We start from the raw sequence: 25,504 nt of genomic DNA, 5'->3' as shown, positions 1-25,504 counted from the left end.
TGGGTCTCATAGACCCCTACCCATTACTAATCCAGGGCTTGGTCGTAGCTGTGTTGTTTTAGTTTTTTGTTTTGACAAATCACAGCTGTTATTAACCCCTTATATTACACCGATTGCCACCACACCAGGGCAATCAGTATGAGTTGGGTAAGCGCCAGAATTGGTGCACCTAATGGATGGGCCAAATCTAGGGTGGCTGTGGCTACTACCTTTAGGCTGGGGAGGGCCTATTAGCCATGGGCCACCCCAGCTTCACAACATTAGCCACCAGCTGTCTGCTTTACACTAGGTGTCTGGTACGGACCCCAAACTTTACAGCATCTAATGGATGTGCCAATTGTGGGCTGCTATTGTGAGGCAGGGGAGGGCTCTATTAATCATGGACTTCCACAGCCTGAGAATACCAGCCTCCAGCTGTCTGCTTTATCTTAACTGGTATCTAAATTGGGTTGGACTCCACGCCTTTTTTTTCTTAAATGATTTTAAAAAAGCAATGTAGGGTCACCCGTATTTTGATACACAGCCAAGATGAAGCACACAGCTACCCTACGCCACTTTTTACGATTATGTATTTTTATACTCCAATTCCGGGACCCAAATAGCTAGTATGAGGCAATCAATCAGAGACGCCGACACAGAGGTTAGGGGCGGAGCCTGACTGCAACCAATCACAGACACTGTCACAGAGGGTGGGTGAGGGAAGCAGTGAAAATATATGATATTTAATGAGTGGACCCAGAAGCAGTGTGAAAGCTGCAACAAGGCTTGGTAATTATAATGTCCTGCTTTGAAGCCCCATAGTCCTTACTAACACCATTTTATAGCACTAACATTTGGGTAGCCATAGAATTATATGGGGTCTGGGGTCAAGTTTGGCCTCGGACTCGACTTTTTTTTTAAGTTCGACTTTTAAAACTCAAACATCTGCACGTTCACCCATTTCTAGTTCTGACACAATCAGAGTTTTTAGATTGAGCAATGCAGCAGAGCTCACAAAGCTGACCCTGCCCAAACCAAGCTCTCTAGCACTTCATTGTCTATAGAAATGTACATAATCTTAGAAAGGGGCATGCTGGACTAGGGAAACTAGTTCTGCAATGATAATCTCCTGAAGCTAAAGCAAACATTATAAGTAAACAACTGCAAACATTGTGATAAGAGACACATCCTGAAATGTATGTGTTAACTCCTGCAGCATGTTGTCTTCAGATTATATAGCAAAAACCTTTACATTTTTGGAATAATGTTTAAAAGAAACATTAAAAGAAGAATTACAATATATGTAATTAATTTTATTTTTTTAACCCAGATTCCCCTTATTTCACAGGTTGCCATGATGTTCACAGATTTAGCTGTTGGTCAAGGATCAGGCCTCCTCTCACCTCCATCTGAAGCCCCTGCCACTTTCACCAGAGTGTCCAATGCCCTGTACACCAATCGCTCCGAGAGCTATCGACTGGGAGAGCGAACGTTCACCCGCCAGTATGCCCACATTTATGCCACACGGCTACTACAGATGAGGCCACTTCTTATAGAGTGTGCAAAGAAGAAATGGGGTATGTATATGTTAAGGGATCTTAAAGGGACGCAGCTGTCAGCACAGGATGACTGTTCACCAAATACAGGCGCTCGGAGCCTCATGGCGGCCAAACATGTCAGTGCACCTTCCCACCTGTTTGCTTTCCATCTATCTCTGCCCCTCTCTGGCTCTATGTAGCCGGAGCCTTCAATAAACGAGGAGGATAGAGATAAAGAGAAGGCAAGCAGATGGGAAGGTGCACTTTAATTTTTTGGCCGCCGTGATGCACTGAGTGCTTGTACTTGGTTTGAACAGTCATCCTGTGCTGGCGGGCCCTTTAAACAGGGACTTTCTGGCCCAATGACCTCTGCATTGGAATTAATCAATGCGAATGACGTAACCACCAGACACAACTGTACAGCACTCATGATCGGCAAATATCGTACATCTCAGTAGGTGTATGGGGTCATGTCCTCTGCCCTGGTCACTTCCCATGCTGAACAAGCCCTTTAAAGAATACCTATACTGTTCACAAGTATATACGTGTGTATATGTGTATGTGTATATATATGTATGTGTGTATATATATATATATATATATATATATATATATATATATATATATATACCGTATTTTTCGCTTCATAAGACGCACCGGATTATAAGACGCACCCCCAAATTTGGTGAAGGAATAGAGAATTTTTTTTAATAAATGGGGTCCGTCTAATAATGCCAGTGTCTGTCTAACAAATCATATAGAGTATATGTCCCTCATAGCCCCCATCCTAAAATTAGCCCCCTTAATCTGGATATGGCCACCTTATATTGAATATAGCCCCCTTGGGCTGGCACACGTCCCCCAGTGATGCAACATGTCCCCTATGGCTGGCCCGCTGCCCCCTGTGGCTGGCACAAACTGGCCCCCTGTGGCTGGCACACACGCTACCCCCTGTGGCTGTCACACACGCTGCCCCCTGTGGCTGTCACACACGCTGCCCCCTGTGGCTGTCACACACGCTGCCCCCTGTGGCTGGCACACACACTGCCCTCTGTGGCTGGCACACACGCTGGCCCCTGTGGCTGGCACAAACTGGCCCCCTGTGGCTGGCACACACGCTACCCCCTGTGGCTGGCACACACTCTGCCCCCTGTGGTTGTCACACACGCTGCCCCCTGTGGCTGGCACACACGCTGCCCCCTGTGGCTGGCACACACGCTGGCCCCTGTGGCTGGCACACACCCTGGCCCCTGTGGCTGGCACACACCCTGGCCCCTGTGGCTGGCACACACGCTGCCCCCTGTGGCTGGCACACACGCTGCCCCTGTGGCTGGCACACACGCTGCCCCCTGTGGCTGTCACACACGCTGCCCCCTGTGGCTGTCACACACGCAGCCCCCTGTGGCTGTCACACACGCAGCCCCCTGTGGCTGTCACACACGCAGCCCCCTGTGGCTGTCACACACGCTGCCCCCTGTGGCTGTCTCACACGCTGCCCCCTGTGGCTGTCACACACGCTGCCCCCTGTGGCTGTCACACACGCTGCCCCCTGTGGCTGTCACACACGCTGCCCCCTGTGGCTGTCACACACGCTGCCCCCTGTGGCTGTCACACACGCTGCCCCCTGTGGCTGTCACACACGCTGCCCCCTGTGGCTGGCACACACGCTGCCCCCTGTGGCTGGCACACACGCTGCCCCCTGTGGCTGGCACACACGCTGCCCCCTGTGGCTGGCACACACGCTGCCCCCTGTGGCTGGCACACACGCTGGCCCCTGTGGCTGGCACACACGCTGGCCCCTGTGGCTGGCACACACGCTGGCCCCTGTGGCCGGCACACACGCTGGCCCCTGTGGCTGGCACACTTGCTGGCCCCTGTGGCTGGCACACACCCTGGCCCCTGTGGCTAGCACACACCCTGGCCCCTGTGGCTGGCACACACGCTGGCCCCTGTGGCTGGCACACACGCTGGCCCCTGTGGCTGGCACACACGCTGGCCCCTGTGGCTGGCACACACGCTGGCCCCTGTGGCTGGCACACACGCTGGCCCCTGTGGCTGGCACACACGCTGGCCCCTGTGGCTGGCACACACGCTGCCCCATGCTGCTGCTTTTAGTAAAATAAACTCTTTCCTTACCTTCTCCAGCGCTGTGCTCCCTCGTGTACCCCTCCTCAGGGTTGAACTCCGGCCTCCTGCATTTCCTGGTTCACAGTCCCCGTCATGGGATCGGCACAGCAGTGTGTTATCTCTGCATGCCTGATCATAGCGGCAGGAGGGAGACAGCAGTGTGTTATCTCTGCATGCCTGATCATAGCGGCAGGAGGGAGACGGCAGATGCTGGAGGAGGTGAGTAACGAGTTTATTATTTTACTATGGGTAGCAGCATAGGGGCCATAGATAACACAGGGGGAGGGGGCATTTGTGAGCAAAGGGAAGCACGGGCAGATATAATATGCACAGCTCCCCCAGCCCATCACCGCGGTGCAATTTCAGCACCACAGGGGTGGACAGCAGCTGTGCATATTATATGAGCGGGTGCAGGAGATCAAACGCTGCCGCCCTCAGCTTCACAAGTCTATACCAGCCTCCACCAGCTCCCCCAGCACCGCTCCAGAGCGGCCCCACCTCCCCTGGACCCTGCAGTATATAATCCGTATATTCGGTTTATAAGACGCACCCCCTACTTTCCCCCAAAATTTGGGGGAACAAAAGTGCGTCTTATAAAGCGAAAAATACGGTATATATATATATTATATATACAGTTAGGTCCAGAAATATTTGGACAGTGACACAAGTTTTGTTATTTTAGCTGTTTACAAAAACATGTTCAGAAATACAATTATATATATAATATGGGCTGAAAGTGCACACTCCCAGCTGCAATATGAGAGTTTTCACATCCAAATCGGAGAAAGGGTTTAGGAATCATAGCTCTGTAATGCATAGCCTCCTCTTTTTCAAGGGACCAAAAGTAATTGGACAAGGGACTCTAAGGGCTGCAATTAACTCTGAAGGCGTCTCCCTCGTTAACCTGTAATCAATGAAGTAGTTAAAAGGTCTGGGGTTGATTACAGGTGTGTGGTTTTGCATTTGGAAGCTGTTGTTGTGACCAGACAACATGCGGTCTAAGGAACTCTCAATTGAGGTGAAGCAGAACATCCTGAGGCTGAAAAAAAAGAAAACATCCATCAGAGAGATAGCAGACATGCTTGGAGTAGCAAAATCAACAGTCGGGTACATTCTGAGAAAAAAGGAATTGACTGGTGAGCTTGGGAACTCAAAAAGGCCTGGGCGTCCACGGATGACAACAGTGGTGGATGATCGCCGCATACTTTTTGGTGAAGAAGAACCCGTTCACAACATCAACTGAAGTCCAGAACACTCTCAGTGAAATAGGTGTATCTGTCTCTAAGTCAACAGTAAAGAGAAGACTCCATGAAAGTAAATACAAAGGGTTCACATCTAGATGCAAACCATTCATCAATTCCAAAAATAGACAGGCCAGAGTTACATTTGCTGAAAAACACCTCATGAAGCCAGCTCAGTTCTGGAAAAGTATTCTATGGACAGATGAGACAAAGATCAACCTGTACCAGAATGATGGGAAGAAAAAAGTTTGGAGAAGAAAGGGAACGGCACATGATCCAAGGCTCACCACATCCTCTGTAAAACATGGTGGAGGCAACGTGATGGCATGGGCATGCGTGGCTTTCAATGGCACTGGGTCACTTGTGTTTATTGATGACATAACAGCAGACAAGAGTAGCTGGATGAATTCTGAAGTGTACCGGGATATACTTTCAGCCCAGATTCAGCCAAATGCCGCAAAGTTGATTGGACAGCGCTTCATAGTACAGATGGACAATGACCCCAAGCATACAGCCAAAGCTACCCAGGAGTTCATGAGTGCAAAAAAGTGGAACATTCTGCAATGGCCAAGTCAATCACCAGATCTTAACCCAATTGAGCATGCATTTCACTTGCTCAAATCCAGACTTAAGACGGAAAGACCCACAAACAAGCAAGACCTGAAGGGTGCGGCTGTAAAGGCCTGGCAAAGCATTAAGAAGGAGGAAACCCAGCGTTTGGTGATGTCCATGGGTTCCAGACTTAAGGCAGTGATTGCCTCCAAAGGATTTGCAACAAAATATTGAAAATAAAAACATTTTGTTTGGGTTTGGTTTATTTGTCCAATTACTTTTGACCTCCTAAAATGTGGAGTGTTTGTAAAGAAATGTGTACAATTCCTACAATTTCTATCAGATATTTTTGTTCAAACCTTCAAATTAAACGTTACAATCTGCACAAGAATTCTGTTGTAGAGGTTTCATTTCAAATCCAATGTGGTGGCATGCAGAGCCCAACTCGCGCAAATTGTGTCACTGTCCAAATATCTCTGGACCTAACTGTATATATATATTATATAATATATATATATATATATATATAATGTGTGTGTGTCGTAGCTACTTAAGCTTCCCTTATATCAGTGTGAGTCCAGGTAAACAGATAAATCCTTCGGCCATGTGCCCACAAGAGCTTGCTTCTGCGGATTTTGCCGCGGAAAACCTGCGGATTTATCTGGATTTTTCAGATAAATCCGCAGGTTTCAGCAAGTATAGACACTCCCCATGTTATCCTATGGGATTTGGGGAGTATCTGTGTCCATGTTGCGGTATGTGCGGCTGCGGAATATGCTGTGAATGTCCCGCAGCCGCACATAATTGCATGTCAATTATTCCTGCGGAAATTCCGCCTCTCCGCTATGGAGATAGAGGCCGGGACGTCTGCAGATAATCCGCATGAAAGTCCACAGGTTTACCGCAGCTATTCCGCTGTACTACCGCAGCTAAAAAAATAACTGTGGATTCCGGCGAGCAGCTGCGGTAAACCTGCGGCTGTACCTGCGGATACATCCGCAGGTGCGATCTCCCGTGGCCACATAGCCTTAATCTGTGGTTTTGTTTGTTTTTTTTTTTTGTACTTTTTTTTACTTTACTTTGACGCTTCTTTTAAGAGGCGTCTCAAACGTAATATCACAGGAGGCTGAGGGTGCACTGACTTCCCGCATTGTCCATCACCCCTCCTGGATCAGGACGTCACCAGGGGGCTACTAGTTTCTTACATTGACGTCCCTTCTGAAGATGTCCTGGATCCTGTGTGTTAGGGGCTGTGGACCAGGTGAGTGCAGCGCTGGCACTCTGCTTCTATGTCTACCGCCACCTTACCTTCAAAATGTAAAAGGTGTTGGCAGGGGGCGGGGATAGAAGTGGAGTGAGTAACACTAACTTTGCCCCACAGCTTCTAACACCACCATCAAATTGCCACCGCTGTCATAGCTTTTGTGAAAGAAAATGCCATCATGGGGCGGAGATAGAGTTGGGGTGAATGACTCAATCACCACACCACAGCTTCTACAACCACCCGCAAATGAATTGTCAGCAGGGGGTGGTGATAGAAGCTGTGGGGCGGCGCTGGTGTCGCTCACCCCGCTTCTATCTTTACTCCCTGAGCTCGTCTTCTTTCACAGAAGCTACAACAGCGGTGGAGATAGCAGAGTGCCGGTGCTGCACTCACCTTGACCACAGCGTCCATAAATTAAGACTATTACAAATTTGGTTACGGTGTAAGGATAGATATTTAGAAAATAACTTTTCTTTTTCGCTCCTAATTGGGAGACCCAGACAATTGGGTGTATAGCTATTGCCTCTGGAGGCCACACAAAGTATTACACTTAAAAGTGTAAGGCCCCTCCCCTTCTGGCTATACACCCCCAGTGGGATCACTGGCTCACCAGTTTTGTGCTTTGTGCGAAGGAGGCAACACATCCACGCATAGCTCCACAGCTTAGTCAGCAGCAGCTGCTGACTATGTCGGATGGAAGAAAAGAGGGCCCATACAGGGCTCCCAGCATGCTCCCTTCTCACCCCACTTCATGTCGGAGGTGTTTGTTAAGGTTGAGGTACCCATTGCGGGTACGGAGGCTGGAGCCCACATGCTGCTTCCTTCCCCATCCCTTTTTACAGGGCTCTGGGTGAAGTGGGATTCTATCGGTCTCCAGGCACTGAGACCGTGCTCCATCCACAGCCCCTGGTATCTGCTGGACATGGAGCGGAGTATCTTCAGGGACATGGCCCTGCTACATGGAGGTACTCTGTGTCCCTGTGGGGACCGCGCAGACACACGGCAGCACTGCTGGGTGTGTTAGTGCGCCAGGGACAGCGGCGCTGTCCGCACTAGTGCCATCGCACACCACAGCGTTGCTGGGTGTGTTAGTGTATTGGGTGACTACCGCTGCCATTTTTATTTAAGGCGCCGCTGGGATTTGTGGTGCGCCGGGGACTTCCGCGCCGGCCAGCACTGATATGCCGGCCGCGCTTATTAACTCGAGTCCCCGGCTTCTGGGCCTAGTCTCCCTTCGTTACCGCCCACAGGCCTGACAGTCAGGGTAGGGGCGTGACGCTGCATAGCACAGCAGCGCTGAGAGCTGGAGTATGTTTTGCATACTCCACCCCTCTCACTGTTGTGCACTGTGAAACCGGATTCCCGCACTTTCTCAGGCACGCCCACGGCTTCCTTCTCTACACAGGACGCCGGCAGCCATTAGTGTCAGTTTCTGTACGATACAGAGACAAGTGTGGAAGACCCTGGCATTCTGATAGTCACACAATCGCTGCAACAGGCGTTAAGCAGCACCTGTGGTGCTAACCCCACTAGTGCAGAAGTGCACTTATAGATATGCTTGTACTATATACATTGCACTGTTTGGTCGCACGTTGTATATACCCTCCTGGATTGTGCGGAGGAGTTATCAGCATATTCTCTGTGTAAAACAAAGGTGCAGAACCACATGTTTTTCTATGCAGCCGGTACAGCATGTACGGCTATACGGCCGGCAGGTTACATAGACCCCCATTATATCCAACTCAGCCGGAGTCTCTGCTAATGGCCAGAGGATGAGGACGGTGTCTGCAGTATTTACTGACAGATTTTCTGAGACTATGGCTATGATACTAGAAGCCTAGCAGTCCGGACATGTCTCTCACAACATGGGCACTGTTGAATCATTGATCCATGGCCCCCCTCAGTGTGAACAACTAACAGCTCCGGGAATGTCACATGCATCCCAGAGTCACGGCTCTGCACAGACGTCAGTCCCAGACAGCCTAAGCGGGCTCGCTATGAGCGGCCCTCGGTTTCATCAGGGTCCTAGCAGAAGGACTCTCTGTGTAATGAGGCGGAAGTAGCGGCTCAGGATTCTGATCCTGAGACCGCTCTCAATCTGGATACACCTAATGGTGACGCCATAGTGAATAATCTTATAGCGTCCATCAATAGAATGTTGGTTATTTCTCACCCAGCTCCTCCAGTGGAGGAGTCAGCTTCACGTATTTTTCTGGACCACTCTGCCTTCAGAGAGGCAGTCCAGGAACACCACACTTATCCAGATATGCGCTTCTCCAAACGGCTTAGGATACACGTTATCCCTGCCCCCTGACGTGGTCAAGGACTGGACCCAGTGTCCCAAGCGGCATCCTCCAATCTCCAGGCTTGTAGCTAGATCCATAGTTGCAGTGGGAGATGGAGCTGCACTTAAAGATGCCACTGACAGACAGATGGATCTCTGGTCTAAATCCATCTATGAGACTGTCGGCGCACCGTTGGCTCCAGCATTCTCACCCTTGGGGCACTCCAAGCTATTTCAGCTTGTCTTACACAGATTGACACGGTTACACGTACATCTGTGCCGCAGGTGGCATCCTTAACCTCTCAAATGTCTGCATTTGTTTCTTACGCGATTCAGGTTGCCCTAGACTCTGCGAACCGTACGGCAGTAGCCTCCGCTGCTCCGTGTTTTTAAGCAGAGCCTGGTCTGCTCGTTAAGTGAATGGAAGGCAGATTCTGCTTCCAAAAAAGGTTGCTTAACCAGTTGCCTTTTTCTGCTGACCGACTGTTTGGTGAGCGTTTGGATGTAACCATTAAACAGTCCAGGGGTAAGGATTCATCCTTTCCTCAGCCCGGACACAACAAACCCCAACAGAGCAGGAGGCAGTCGTGGTTTCGGTCTTTTCGAGGCTCGGGCAGGTCCCATTTTTCCTCGTCCAATGTGGACTCAAAAGGATCAGAGGAGCTCAGATTCTTGGCGGGCTCAGTCACGCCCAAAAAAGAGACAGTCTGAAAACCCGCTTCCAAGGCGGCTTCCTCATGACTTGCGGCCTCCTCTCTCCGCATCCTCGGTCGGTAGCAGGCTCACCCGCCTTGGCGATATTTAGCTGCCATAGGTCAATGACCGTTGGGTGTGAGACATTCTGTCTCACGGGTACAGGATAGAGCTCACTTCTCGTCCTCCAACTCGATTCTTCAGAACTTCTCCACCTCCCGGCCGAGCCGCTGCTCTTCTGCAAACAGGGTGCACTCTATAGGCAGAAAGAGTGATGACCCCCGTTCCTCTTCAGGAACAAGGTCACGGTTTTTACCCCAAATTATTTGCGGTGCCTATAAGAACGGGCCGTTCCGTCCCGTTCTGGATCTAAAACTGCTCAGCAAGCTCGTGGACACCAGGCGGTTCCGGATGGAATCCCTCCGCCATGTCATCGCCTCAATGTCCCAAGGAGATTTCCTAGCATCATTAGGCATCAAGGATGCTTATCCACACGTGCCGATTGATCCAGAGCACTAGCGTTTCTACGCTTCGTTATAGGAGACGAACACCTTCTGTTCGTAGCTCTACCTTCCGGCTAGCGACAGTCCCACTGGTCTTCGCCAAGGTCAGGGCAGCAGTAGTCACAGTCCTGCACTCTCAGGGTCACTCTGTGATCCCATATTTAGACGATCTACTTGTCAAGGCACTCTCTTAGGAAACATGCCGACACTGTCCGAACGTTGCGCTGGAGACTCTCTAGAGTTTTGGGTGGATCATCAACTTTTTGAAGTCAAATCCGACCCCGACCCTATCGCTAACATATCTAGGCATGGAGTTTCATACTCTCTCAGCGATAGTGAAGCTTCCGCTAGACAAACAACATTCACTACGGGCTGCAATCTCTTCTTTAAGAACCAGTCGCACACATTGAGACGCCTCATGCACTTCCTACGTAAGATGGTAGCAATGGAGGCAGTTCTTTTCGCGCAGTTTCATCTGCGTCCACTACAATGTGACATTCTCCGCCAATGGGACGGGGAGTCGACCTCCCTCAACAGAGTCGTCTTTCTTTCTCAGGCGGCCAAGGAATCTCTACGGTGGTGGCTTCTTCCCACCTCATGGTCAAAAAGAAGGTCCTTCCTATCCCCATCCTGGGCGATAGTTACGACAGACGCGAGTCTATCAGGGTGGGGAGCAGTTTTTCTCCACCACAGCGCTCAGGGTACGTGGACTCAGCAAGAGTCCACCCTTCAGATCAATGTTCTTGAACACAGAGCAGTGTATCTTGCCCTACAAACCTTCCAACAGCAGCTGGACAGCAAGCAAATCCGACTTCAGTCGGACAACTCCACAGCGGTGGCATACATCAACCACCAAGGAAGAACGCGCAACCGGCAAGCCTTCCAGGAAGTCCGGCAGGTTCTGATGTGGGTGGAAGACACGGCATCCACCATATCCACAGTTCACATCCCAGGCGTGGAAAACTAGGAAGCTGACTTCCTAAGTCGCCGGGGTGTGGCCGAAAGGGTATGGTCTCTTCACCCGGACGGGTTTCAGGAGATCTGGCGCCGCTGACAGAGGCCGGACGTCGATCTAATGGCGTCACGGCACAACAACAATGTGCCAGCTTCATGGCACGGTTTCACAATCATCGAGCTCTGGCGGCAGACGCCTTAGTTCAGCATTGGTCGCAGTTCCAGCTACCTTATGTGCCACCTCTGGCATTGTTGCCCAGAGTGCTGCGCTAGATCAGGACCGACTGCGGCCGCGCCATCCTCGTCGCTACAGATTGGCCGAGGATGTTGTGGTTCCCGGTTCTGTGGTGCCTCACGGTAGGCTAACCGGGGGCACTACCAGACCAATCAGACTGGCTGTCTCAAGGGCCATTCTTCCATTTGAATTCTACGGCCCTCAACCTGATGGTGTGGCATTGAGTCCTGGAACCTAGTGTCGTCAGGATTACCTCAGGACGTGGTTGCCACCATGAGACAGGCTAGCATACCAACGTCCGCCAAGATTGACCACAGGACGTGGAAGATATTCTTATCTCGGTGCTCGGCGCAGGGTGTTTCTCCCTGGCCGGTTGCATCGTCTATGTTTCCTTCCTTCCTGCAATCTAGGTTGGAAAAAGGGTTGTCGCTCAATTCCCTTTAGGGACAAGTCTCAGCGCTATCTGTATTTTTTCAGAAACGACTTCCTCAGGTACGCACGTTCCTACGGGGAGTTTGTCGTCTCAGCACTCCGTACAAGCGGCCGTTAGAGCCCTGGGATCTGAACAAGGTTCTAATTGCTCTCCAGATGCCGCCTTTCGAGCCTTTGAAAGAGGTCTCCCTTCCCGCTTTTCTCGGGAAGTGGCCTTCTAGTAACGGTCTCGTCTCTTAGGAGAGTTTCCGAGCTAGCAACGCTCTCATACAAATCTCCCTTCCTGGTCCTTCACCAGGACAGGGTAGTTCTGCGTCCGATTCCGGAATTTCTCCCTAAGGTGGTATCCCACTTTCATATCAATCAGGATATCACCTCACCTTCTTTGTGTCCTCGTCCAGTCCATCAATTTCAGAAGGATTTGCATCTGTTGGTTCTGGTGAGAGCACTCAGGTTCTACTTCCCGCATGGCGCTCCTGCGCCACCCGGATGCACTCTTTGTCCTTGTCGCTGGTCGGCGTAAACAGTCGCAAGCTTCTGAATCCACCCTAGCTCGGGGGATCGAGGAACCAATTCTTGAAACCTACAGTTCTACTGGGCTTCTGGTTCTCTCAAGGCTGAAGGCCCATTCTACCAGAGCCGTGGGTGCATCCTGGGCATTACGGCACCAGGCTACGGCTCAGCAGGTGTGTCAGGCACCTACCTGATTGAGTCTGCATACTTTTACCAAGCATTTTCAGGTGCATACCTACGCTTCGGCAGACGCCAGCCTAGGTAGATAAGTCCTTCAGGCGGCGATTGCCCACCTGTAGGAAAGGGCTGTTTGACGGCCCTATCACGAGGTATTCTTTTGCCCACCCAGGGACTGCTTTTGGACGTCCCAATTGTCTGGGTCTCCCAATTAGGAGCGAAAAAGAAGAAGGGAATTTTGTTTACTTACCGTAAATTCCTTTTCTTCTAGCTCCAATTGGGAGACCCAGCACCCGCCCTGTTTTCTCGGGGTTTTTCTGTTTTTTCGGGTACACATGTTGTTCATGTGGTATGGTTCAGTTCTCCGATGTTTCCTCGGATTGAATTGGTCTTTAAACCAGTTATTGGCTTTCCTCCTTCTTGCTTTGGCACTAAAACTGGTGAGCCAGTGATCCCACTGGGGGTGTATAGCCAGAAGGGGAGGGGCCTTACACTTTTAAGTGTAATACTTTGTGTGGCCTCCAGAGGCAATAGCTATACACCCAATTGTCTGGGTCTCCCAATTGGAGCTAGAAGAAAAGGAATTTACGGTAAGTAAACAAAATTCCCTTCTTAGGTGCTCGACTGACCCCTTAAGAATTTACATCATTCTGCTCACGCAGGATCTCAACCCTTCAGTGTTTTGAGCCTCGGGACCCCATCGATACAGGAGTTTGTGACTTTACTCAGGATTATAAAAACACCTGACCATGGGTTGTGTCTGGCATTGCAACTCAGCCCCAGTGATGTGACTGGAGCTCAGCTGCCGTGCTACACATTGCTTGAGCACAGGGGTAATTTTTAGTTGTTTTTTTTTGTTGTTTTTTTTAAAGAAAGCAGACATGGTTTTTCTAATATTGGAGCACCCATTTAACTGCTGACAATTTAATAGCTGAATAGCATGTCCATGCACCTGCATGGGACTAGTAGGCCAGAACGTACATGCACCTGCGTGGGACTAGTAGGCCAGCACGTACATGCACCTGCATGGGACTAGTAGGCCAGCACGTACATGCACCTGCATGGGACTAGTAGGCCAGAACGTACATGCACCTGCATGGGACTAGGTAGGCCAGAACGTACATGCACCTGTATGGGACTAGTAGGCCAGAACGTACATGCACCTGCATGGGACTAGGTAGGCCAGCACGTACATGTACCTGCATGGGACTAGGTAGGCCAGCACGTACATGCACCTGCATGGGACTAGTAGGCCAGCACGTACATGCACCTGCATGGGACTAGTAGGCCAGCACGTACATGCACCTGCATGGGACTAGTAGGCCAGAACGTACATGCACCTGCATGGGACTAGGTAGGCCAGCACGTACATGCACCTGCATGGGACTAGGTAGGCCAGCACGTACATGCACCTGCATGGGACTAGTAGGCCAGCACGTACATGCACCTGCATGGGACTAGTAGGCCAGCACGTACATGCACCTGCATGGGACTAGTAGGCCAGAACGTACATGCACCTGCATGGGACTAGGTAGGCCAGCACGTACATGCACCTGCATGGGACTAGTAGGCCAGCACGTACATGCACCTGCATGGGACTAGATAGGCCAGAACGTACATGCACCTGCATGGGACTAGTAGGCCAGAACGTACATGCACCTGCATGGGACTAGTAGGCCAGAACGTACATGCACCTGCATGGGACTAGTAGGCCAGCACGTACATGCACCTGCATGGGACTAGTAGGCCAGCACGTACATGCACCTGCATGGGACTAGTAGGCCAGCACGTACATGCACCTGCATGGGACTACATACATTGCTTTACATACATTGCCAACACTGTCCCCATCGGTGCTCACAATCTAAATTCACTATCTGTATGTCTTTGGAGTGTGGGAGGAAACCGGAGTACCCGGAAGAAACCCACGCAAACACAGGGAGAACATACAAACTCCTTGCAGATGTTGTCCTTGATGGGATTTGAACCTAGGACCCCAGCGCTGCAAGACTGCAGTGCTAACCACTGAGCCACCGTGCTGCCCGGACACTAATGACCTCGGACCCTACAGCTGACACCATTCAGTTATGGATGGAGATATTGCTGTTCAGTGTATCTTTAAATCCAGACATGGACCCCATGACAACACTGCCCCGACCCCCTCACAATCTGCCTGGTTTGAATCTTGAAATTTCGTTATTTTCGTTTATTTTTAGGATTTGCTTATATTTTCCAGGGGATGATATAGCTGTGCGGAAGCTGTGCGAGCTCCAGGCAGGGGAGAGGTGCTGCGTGGTGGGAACGCTCTTTAAGTCCATGGAGCTGCAGCCGTCCATCCTGCGAGAGATCAGTGAAGAGGTACGAGCTCCTATATGTCTCCAATCACTGTTTATTCCTATTTCTCACAGTATATATGTTATTTTTCGCTCGGACGTTCGTGCATGATAATTTCATTGACCCATGACCGTAGAAATGATAGGGAATATTAAAGTGTACTTCCACGGATAGTGTTCTACCATATTGGACATCAGGTGTATAGGATCTGAGCACAATACTAACTGAGTATCTTGTGGTTGCCAATAGTGAAGGACGGACCTGGACTGTAAAAGTCCGGATCGGTGCGGGTTCAAAAGAACCCAAGCACCAACCCCGGTCCTGGAGTTCTCAGGGAACTCTGGGTAACGATCCGGAAACAAAATAAGAATAAAGCAAGTGCTTCATACTTACCGGTCTTTGCGCGGCTGTACACTGCTTCCGGGGCAGCTCACTCTACTTCTAGGGCCGCTCATTATCTTCATTCATATGCACTGCTTTCCCCGCCGACCCTCAGCAGTCCCTGCATCTCTGCTTGTAGTCAGACAGCACCCCCACCCTGTGTGACAGCGTGTCTGACAATTTTCAATCACGCACTCTGTCTGCATCTAGATTGATGTAAAAATAAAAAATTGGCGTAGGGTCCCCCCATATTATGATACCCAGCCATGCACGTTAACTTGGCTGTGTATCAAAATAAGAGGAACCACGTGCGGTTTTTTTTTTGTATCATAGTAGATATTCTCATGCTGGGGAGACCCATGCTTATTGGGCCACCCAGCCTAAAAAAAAGCAGCCTGCAGCTGCCCTGGATTGTCACATCCACTGCACTTTACCTGGCTCATCCTGATATCCCTGGAGCAGTGGCAATTGGGGTAATAAGTGGGTTAATAACAGCTCACAGCTGCCACTAAGCCCTAGATTAGTAATGGGAGGCATCTATGACTAATTTTATAAGTGAAAAGAAACAATCACCGAAAAAAATCCTTTTTCTTTTTCGCTCCTAATTGGGAGACCCAGACAGTGGGTGTATAGCTACTGCCTCTGGAGGCCGCACAAAGAACTACACTTAAAAGTGTAAGGCCCCTCCCCTTCTGGCTATACACCCTCCCGTAGGAGTACAGATTCCTCAGTTTTAGCTTTGTGCGCAAGGAGGTCAGACACGCACGCATAGCTCCATTGTTTTTAGTCAGCAGCAGCTGCTGACTATGTCGGATGGAAGAAAAGAGGACACATATAGTGTCCCCAGCATGCTCCCTTCTCACCCCACTTATGTCGGAGGTGTTTGTAAGGTTGAGGTACCCATTGCGGGTACGGCGGCAGGAGCCCACATGCTGATTCCTTCCCCATCCCTTTTTACAGGGCTCTGGGTGAAGTGGGATTTACCGGTCTCCAGGCACAGAGACCGTGCTCCATCTACAGCCCCTGGAGAAGATGCTGGATGGAGCGGAGTACATCAGGGACATGGCCCTGCATCCTCAAGGTACTCTGTGTCCCCGTGTATCTGGCGCTCACACCGCAGCATGCTGGGTGTTGTAGTGCGCCGGGGGACATCAGCGCTGCGGCGCCTGTGCCATGGCCTCATTCAGCTTTGCTGAAGCAGGCACATTTATGGGAATAGGACGCGCCGGCCGCTGGGACTGCGGCGCGGCTGGCACTTGTAGTGCGCCGGGGACTTCAGCGCGGCCTGCGCTTTTACGGCGGCCGCGCTGATAACTACAGTCCCCGGCTTTTGCGGCCTGCTTCCTTTCGTTCCCGCCCCCACACCTGCCAGTCAGGAGAGGGGCGGGACGCTGCCCACGTCCAGAACTCGGTCGCGCCGGCCGCTCGAACAGCGGCGCGGCTGGCACTTGCGGTGCGCCGGGGACTTCAGCGCGGCCCGCGCTTTTACGGCGGCCGCGCTGATAACTCGAGTCCCCGGCTTTTGCGGCCTGCTTGCGTTCGTTCCCGCCCACAGACCTGCCAGTCAGGAGAGGGGCGGGACGCTGGCCAGGGCATCAGCGCTGAGGGCTGGAGTCGTTTTTACATACTCCAGCCCTCACAGTCAGCACAGAGGGGACACTGTTCCCGCACTTTTGTTTGGGAACTCCCACGGACCGCCCCTCTCCACAGTAGCCGGCAGCCATTCTTGCAGACACGCTGAGCTGCAGAGGGGAGCCGGGGAGACCCAGACAAGGCATTCAGCAGCCTCTTACCCGCTGTTCAGCGGGCGGTAAGCAGCCCTCAGGGCTCACCCCCTCTTGTGCTCATAGTATTCTTAGTATTTTGTTGTTACTACAAATACTTGGTATTACATAGCGCTGGTCGCCCTTTGGCTATAGACTCTCTCACATGCAGAGAGCCAGCAGCATGTCGCCCGTAAAACGCAAGGGTGCCAAGGCACAGACATTGTATGCTTCCTGCACCGCATGTGGGACTTTTCTACCGGCAGGCTCCACGGACCCCCATTGTGTGCAGTGCTCGGCCCCTGCGGCGCTTGCACAGTCGGGACCTCTGCTGGACGTGTCCCAGGGTGTACCACCTGTGAATGCTGTCCAGGTGACAGGAACTGAGTTTGCAGCTTTTGCTGACAGAATGTCTCTCACTATGTCACAAATTCTTGACACATTGCGAGCTAGGCCTGTACTTCAGACCACGGACACTGTGCATGTATTGCCCCCTGGTCCCCCTCAGCTCCTAGCTCCGGGACGGGCATCTACACCTCAGGGTGAAGACTCTGACTCGGACGATGGCCCCGGGCAGCCTAAGCGGGCTCGTTATGACGGGCCTTCACATTCATCTCAATGGTCTGGATCCCAGCGGGATGAATCTATGGGTGATGAGGCGGACTTAACTGATCAGGATTCTGATCCTGGGACCGCTCTCAATCTAGATACACCAGATGGTGACGCAATAGTTAATGATCTTATATTTAACATCAATAAGATGTTGAATATTTCCCCACCAGCTCCTCCTGTAGAGGAGTCAGCTTCGCAGCACGAGAGAATCCATTTCAGATACCCTAAGCGTACATTAAGCACTTTTCTGGACCACGCTGACTTCAGAGACGCAATCCAGAAACCCCACGCTTATCCTGAAAGGCGTTTTCCTAAACGACTTAAAGATACACGCTACCCTTTTCCCTCTGAAGTGGTCAAGGGTTGGACCCAGTGTCCAAAAGTGGATCCTCCAATTTCCAGGCTTGCAGCCAGATCCTTGGTTGCTGTTGAAGATGGAGCGGCACTTAAAGATGCCACTGACAGGCAGATGGAGCTCTGGCTGAAATCCATCTATGAAGCGATTGGAGCGTCATTAGCGCCTTCTTTTGCGGCCGTATGGGCACTCCAAGCTATCACGGCCGGGCTTGCGCGAGTCGACTCTGTCACACGTGCATTTGCCCCGCAGGTAGCACCATTGACCTCGCAAATGGCGGCATTCGCGTCGTACGCGATTAATGCTGTTCTTGACGCTACAAGCCGCACGGCAGTGGCGTCAGCCAACTCAGTTGTTTTGCGTAGGGCTCTGTGGTTGAGACATTGGAAAGCAGATTCTCATTCCAAGAAGTGCTTAACCAATTTGCCTTTTTCTCGTGACCGATTGTTTGGAGAGCGTTTGGATGAAATCATCAAACACTCCAAGGGTAAGGACTCTTCCTTACCGCAACACAGACAAAACAAGCCCCAACAGAGGAGGGGTCAGTCTGGTTATCGGTCCTTTCGAGGACAGGGCAGGTCCCAATTCGCCTCGTCAAAAAAGACTCAAAAGGACCAGAGACGTTCAAATTCTTGGAGGTCTCAGTCACGCCCAAAAAGACCAGCCGGAGGAACCGTTGCCAAAACGACGTCCTCCTGACTTGCGGTCTCCGATGCCCACACCCGCGGTCGGTGGGAGGCTGTCCCACTTTGGCGACATTTGGCTAGCAAATGTCAAAGACCGGTGGGTGAGAGATATTCTATCTCACGGGTACAGGATAGAGTTCGGTTCTCGTCCGCCAACTCGTTTCTTCAGAACTTCTCCACCACCAGACCGAGCCGATGCTCTGTTGCAGGCGGTGGCCGCTCTAAAGGCGGAAGGAGTGGTGACCTCCGTCCCTCTTCAGGAACAGGGTCACGGTTTTTACTCCAATCTGTTTGTGGTCCCAAAAAAGGACGGATCGTATCGTCCCGTCCTGGATCTGAAGTTGCTCAACAGACACGTAAAAGTCAGGAGGTTCCGGATGGAATCCCTACGCTCCGTCATAGCCTCAATGTCTCAGGGAGATTTTCTAGCATCAATAATACTCTATCAGCGATAGTGAGGCTTCCACTGGACAAGCAGTGCTCGCTACGGACCGGAGTGCAATCTCTCCTTCACAGCCAGTCGCACTCACTGAGGCGCCTCATGCATTTCCTAGGAAAGATGGTAGCAGCAATGGAGGCAGTCCCGTTCGCGCAGTTTCATCTGCGCCCTCTACAATGGGACATTCTACGCCAATGGGATGGGAAATCGACGTCCCTCGACAGGACTGTCTCCCTCTCTCAGACTGCCAAGGATTCTCTACGTTGGTGGCTTCTCCCCAACTCATTGTCACAGGGAAAGTCGTTCCTTCCCCCGTCCTGGGCAGTGGTCACGACAGATGCGAGCCTATCAGGGTGGGGAGCGGTGTTTCTCCACCACAGGGCTCAGGGAACGTGGACTCAGGAAGAGTCCACCTTGCAGATCAATGTTCTGGAGATCAGAGCAATCTACCTTGCCCTGCGAGCCTTCCAACAATGGCTGGAAGGCAAGCAGATTCGGATTCAGTCGGACAATTCCACGGCGGTGGCGTATATCAACCACCAAGGGGGAACACGCAGTCGCCAAGCTTTTCAAGAAGTCCAGCGGATTTTGATGTGGGTGGAAAGCAGAGCGTCCACCATATCTGCAGTTCACATCCCAGGCGTGGAAAACTGGGAAGCAGACTTTCTCAGTCGCCAGGGCATGGACGCAGGAGAATGGTCCCTTCACCCGGACGTGTTTCAACAGATCTGTTGCCGCTGGGGGTCGCCGGACGTCGATCTGATGGCGTCACGGCACAACAACAAGGTCCCAGTTTTCATGGCACGGTCTCACGATCACCGAGCGCTGGCGGCAGACGCCTTGGTTCAGGATTGGTCGCAATTCCGACTCCCCTATGTGTTCCCACCTCTAGCATTGTTACCCAGAGTTCTCCGGAAAATCAAGTCCGACTGCCAGCGAGCCATACTCGTCGCTCCAAATTGGCCAAGAAGGTCGTGGTACCCGGATCTGTGGCATCTCACGATAGGCCAACCGTGGGCACTACCAGACCGTCCAGATCTGCTGTCTCAAGGGCCGTTTTTCCATCTGAATTCTGCGGCCCTGAACCTGACTGTGTGGCCATTGAGTCCTGGATCCTAGCGGCCTCAGGTTTATCTCAGGGAGTTGTTGCCACAATGAGACAGGCTAGAAAACCATCCTCAGCTAAGATCTATCACAGGACGTGGAAGATATTCTTAGCGTGGTGCTTGGCTCAAGGGTTTTCTCCCTGGCCATTTGCATTGCCAATTTTTCTTTCCTTCCTGCAGTCTGGGTTGGAAAAAGGTTTGTCCCTTAGCTCGCTTAAGGGTCAAGTCTCCGCGTTATCCGTATTCTTTCAGAAGCGCTTGGCACAGCTTTCTAAAGTACGCACGTTTCTCCAAGGAGTTTGTCATATCGTTCCTCCTTACAGACGGCCATTGGAACCCTGGGATCTGAACAAGGTTCTCCTTGCTCTTCAAAAGCCGCCTTTCGAGCCTTTGAAAGAGGTTCCCCTTTCTCGGCTTTCACAAAAGGTAGTTTTTCTTGTAGCGGTCACGTCTCTTCGAAGAGTGTCCGAGCTGGCGGCGTTATCTTGCAAATCTCCCTTCCTGGTATTTCACCAAGACAAGGTGGTACTGCGTCCAATTCCAGAGTTTTCTCCCAAGGTGGTTTCTTCCTTTCATCTCAATCAGGATATCACTTTGCCATCTTTGTGTCCGCATCCAGTTCACCAATTTGAAAAAGGTTTACATCTGTTGGACCTGGTGAGAGCACTCAGGATTTACATTTCTCGCACGGCGCCTCTACGCCGTTCGGATGCGCTCTTTGTCCTAGTCGCTGGTCAGCATAAGGGATCGCAAGCTTCCAAATCCACCCTGGCGCGGTGGATCAAGGAACCAATTCTTCACACATACCGTTCTGCTGGGCTTCAGATTCCATCTGGACTGAAGGCCCATTCTACCAGAGCCGTTGGTGCGTCCTGGGCGTTGAGGCATCAGGCTACGGCTCAGCAAGTGTGCCAGGCGGCTACCTGGTCGAGTCTGCACACGTTTACCAAACACTATCAAGTGCATACCTACGCTTCGGCAGACGCCAGCCTAGGTAGACAGGTCCTTCAGGCGGCGGTGGCCCACCTGTAGGAAGAGGCTGTATGACAGCCCGTTCATGTGGTATCTTTTTACCCACCCAGGGACTGCTTTTGGACGTCCCACTGTCTGGGTCTCCCAATTAGGAGCGAAAAAGAAGAAGGGAATTTTGTTTACTTACCGTAAATTCCTTTTCTTCTAGCTCCAATTGGGAGACCCAGCACCCGCCCTATCTGTTTTTAGGGTTTCGTTTTTTCGGGTGCACATGTTGTTCACGTTGTTTCTTAAGTTCTCCGATCTAGTTATCGGATTGAATTTGTTTTTGAAACTGTTATTGGCTTTCCTCCTTCTTGCTTTGGTACTAAAACTGAGGAATCTGTACTCCTACGGGAGGGTGTATAGCCAGAAGGGGAGGGGCCTTACACTTTTAAGTGTAGTTCTTTGTGCGGCCTCCAGAGGCAGTAGCTATACACCCACTGTCTGGGTCTCCCAATTGGAGCTAGAAGAAAAGGAATTTACGGTAAGTAAACAAAATTCCCTTCATTTGAAATAAAATACTAAAAAACACACCCTCTTTCACCAAATTCCAAAAACACTCAGTTTCAGCATAATCCACATGAAGTCCCACTATAATTGTGGCTCTGCTACATCTTAAGTGTCTCAATATGCAAGAAATCATATTAGTGGTTCCAGTACACATAAATATATAAAACCTACAAAAAGAATACGGAAACACATATTATAAAAGCAATAATTTTTATTATTGGATACATTTTTTAAAAAGCAGAAAGAGGGACAAGATTATATAAGGAAAAGAGAAAACATTGTGAATATGATATGATAGCCCTGAATTGGTCACCTGATAAGTATAGGATAGAAATAAATAATGCAGGTAGTCAATGCATAAATTACCAGTGGAATCTCTGCATTTATTACTAAATTCAGTCTGAGGGCATATACAAAGTGCAAAATGCTTAGCAAATAAATAATTATTGTTTTGCATAGAAATGTATAAAACCTGAATTAATCCACATAATTTATCTCCACATGCACACTGTTTTGACCATATTAAATCCAATATTAGGTAAACAAGTGTTAAATAAATAAGGATAAATACGCTCCGCATAAAAAATTCATCAAGAGAATTATATACAACAAAGGTTAGTTCAGATATATAAAACAGAATTAATGTTGGCTAAGTATAAAGTGCTCATTGCACTGTGCATTATAGCAAAGCATTCAAATGTGAACTACATATATATGATATGTCAAATATAGATGACAAAGTATGCTGGCATAGCACCTATACAGTGGACCATATGGTGAGAGAGACCATAGGAAAGCTATATATAGAACACACCAAGGGTATTATAATGTGTGTCAGTACATCACAACATGATCAGTGAGAACTACTTACATGTTAGGGACCACAGGGAGGCTTCCCAACGCGCGTTTCGCCGTCTTTATCAAGGGAAATAACAGCGAGGGCAGAGAACATGACCGCTGCTGTGAGCTTCAGGAAGAGACTGATACGCAGTGATCAGCGATGACGTCACTCAGGTTATTTGCGGTTACAGCTAGAGGTTCCCACGGTCCTTCACCTATGATCGCAGGTAACCTGACTTCCAGTGACCTAATTGATCTGAGTGACCTGACCTGAGGCTTAGCTGCATCTGGGAGCTGCCATTAACCCCTTATTATTCCAATTGCCACTGCCTCTGAGCGTCCACAATACATTCTTCTAACATACACAATACAGGGTTATTTCCAATTATTGGCATATCCTCTTCTGCAGGGAACAGCAGCATCCATCAATTCGAGTATATGTTTCTTGCACATCTGTATCTGGGAAAACATATATGTTACCACTTTATAAGATGGATTTCCTTTTCATATGTCCTGTATGTATGAGTTCAAGTCCCACCAAGGACATCATCTGCAAGGTGTTTGTATGTTCTCCCCGTAATGTAATTTCATGGGTTTCCTCCGGGTTCTCCGGTTTCCTCCCACAAACACACTGATAGGGAATTTAGATTGTGAGCCCCAATGGGGACAGTGATGATCATATCTGTAAAGCACTATATAAGTTAAATAAATGTATCCTGAGACTGGCAGCTTCTTCCTATAATCATGTAGTTCTAGTATCCTCCTGGAGGTGGCAGCAAAAGCATTCACAGGCTGTCGGTCTGCATAACCATGGCTGTAGCTGCTGCACAATGGTATTACCTGACTTATAAGTGGGGCTTTACACGCTACGATATCGTTAATGTTTTATCGTCGGGGTCACGTTGTTAGTGACGCACATCCGGCGTCATTAACGATATCGCAGCATGTGACACTGACCAGCGACCTCAAAAATGGTGAAAATCGTTCACCATGGAGAGGTCGTCCCAAAACCAAAAATCGGTAATGGTTGATTATCGATGTTGTCCGTCACTCCTGCGGCAGCACACATCGCTGCATGTGACACCGCAGGAGCGAGGAACGTCTCCTTACCTGCCGCCAAGCGGAAATGCGGAAGGAAGGAGGTGGGCGGGATGTTACGTCCGCTCATCTCCGCCCCTCCGCTTTGATTGGCCGGCCGCTTAGTGACGTCGCTGTGATGCCGAATGTCCCTCCCCCTTGAGGGAGGGATTGTTCGGCAGTCACAGCGACGCTGCCGACCAGGTAAGTGCGTGTGACGCTGCCGTAGTGATAATGTTCGCTACGGCAGCGAACACACGATATCGCACACACGACGGGGGCGGGTGCTTACACCCTCGATATCGCTAGCAATTGCTAGCGATATCGTAGCGTGTAAAGCCCTCTTTTTTCCCTCACCCTATGACGGCACCACGAGGCTACAATATAAGGGTGCCGTCATGGGTTCGGAAAAAACACATTACCGGTAAGTAATTACGTATTTTTCCCTCACCCTATGACGGCACCCTTATATTGTAGACTCGTGGTGCCGTCATGGGTTCGGAAAAAACACATAACCGGTAAGTAATTACGTATATTCCTGCCTTGTTATCTCAAAATCCACATTCTAGCTACCTGCTGACGCTGCCACTTTAAAGTTGTATCCATATACTAGTGAATGGATGAGTATCAACATTGCTTTTTTATGGGATTTTCCCTGGTCCTGTATTGTGTATTATTTTTCTGTCTTCTAACACAGTATGTGTACACTGGAGACAGGACTCAGAGACTGTGATATCTGCGAGCGTCATTTATTGCAATTTCATTGAGTTCATTATAATTGAGATTACCATCAATATAACAGAGAGACAGGGCCTTAAAGGGAGTTTCCCACAAACTACGGTACGTTCATTTTAAAGTTGATTTTAATCCATAAATCTTGGAATAATAATAATAATCTATACTATTGGATGTATTTTAAAAAAAAAAATGTTCCTGTGTTGAGATAATCTTACAATCTGACAAACTTCAAAAGGAACCTGAAGACCCACCTCTTCCGACAAGCTTACAACCTGCTGTAACCCTCAGTCTGATATAATGCCGCACAATCTGCTCTACCCTCACCTACTGTATCCTCACCCATCCCTTGTAGACTGTGAGCCCTCGTGGGCAGGGACCTCTATCTTCCTGTACCTGTCTGTGCCTTGTACTGTTTATCATTATTGTACTTGTCACTATTATGTATACCCCTTTTCACATGTAAAGCGCCATGGAATTGATGGCGCTATAATAATAAATAATACCGTAATAATAATCTTATACAGTGTATCCACCCATATCCTGTCCACCGCCATTAACTTGAGAACGGCGGCAGCTATAGGCATAGAAGTGGTGTCTAGGTATAGTAAAGTAGCCATGCGCTACGCAATGAAACCACCTATAGCGCCACCTGGTGGAAAACAACGGAGTTAGCATTTTTATTTAAAAAACGGAACGCGATAGAGGAAAAAGGGAATTACAAAGTTGTAGGGCGTCATCAATTTAATACGAATTGACACCTTGCATACAGAAATGCTATGATTAGAACGTGTAAAACTCACAAGGCTGCGGACGTGAAGCGATACCTCATGGAGACCTTCCTACAAGTCATTGGGTATGGTGGCTGTGTGGAGTGGCCTCCACGCTCACCTGACCCCATTGGACTTCTTTCTGTGAGGTCACATCAAACAGCAGGTGTATGCGACCCCTCCACCAACATTGCAGGACCTACGACGACGTATCACAGATGCTTGTGCAAACGTGTCACCTACCATATTGCACAATGTGCAGCAAGATACAGTATGCTGTGCAGAGGCCAGATGTGCATTGCAGCTGACGGGGGCCACTTTGAGCATCAAAGTTAAATGAGCGCCATATGCGTGACCAGCATTCAATGTGTTTGCGGGGGTCATGGGTTT

The 25,504-nt window shown here is 50.0% G+C and overlaps 1 protein-coding gene across 1 annotated transcript in view; it reads left to right on the top strand.

Annotated features, from left to right (window-relative positions):
* POLD2 (DNA polymerase delta 2, accessory subunit) overlaps positions 1–25,504 on the top strand; it is a 73,471-nt gene that overhangs the window by 3,477 nt on the left and 44,490 nt on the right. Inside the window, exons 2-3 of the mRNA XM_075342956.1 lie at positions 1,328–1,556; positions 14,729–14,850. Of these exons, the coding sequence (XP_075199071.1) occupies positions 1,334–1,556; positions 14,729–14,850 (345 nt within the window). The 5' untranslated portion in view covers positions 1,328–1,333. The remainder of the gene's footprint in view (positions 1–1,327; positions 1,557–14,728; positions 14,851–25,504) is intronic.

The sequence above is a fragment of the Anomaloglossus baeobatrachus genome, chromosome 4, assembly GCF_048569485.1.
Source record: "Anomaloglossus baeobatrachus isolate aAnoBae1 chromosome 4, aAnoBae1.hap1, whole genome shotgun sequence".
Lineage (NCBI taxonomy): Eukaryota > Metazoa > Chordata > Amphibia > Anura > Aromobatidae > Anomaloglossus > Anomaloglossus baeobatrachus.
The sequence above is the reverse complement of the archived record's forward strand: the minus strand, read 5'-3'. Positions and strand labels throughout refer to the sequence as shown.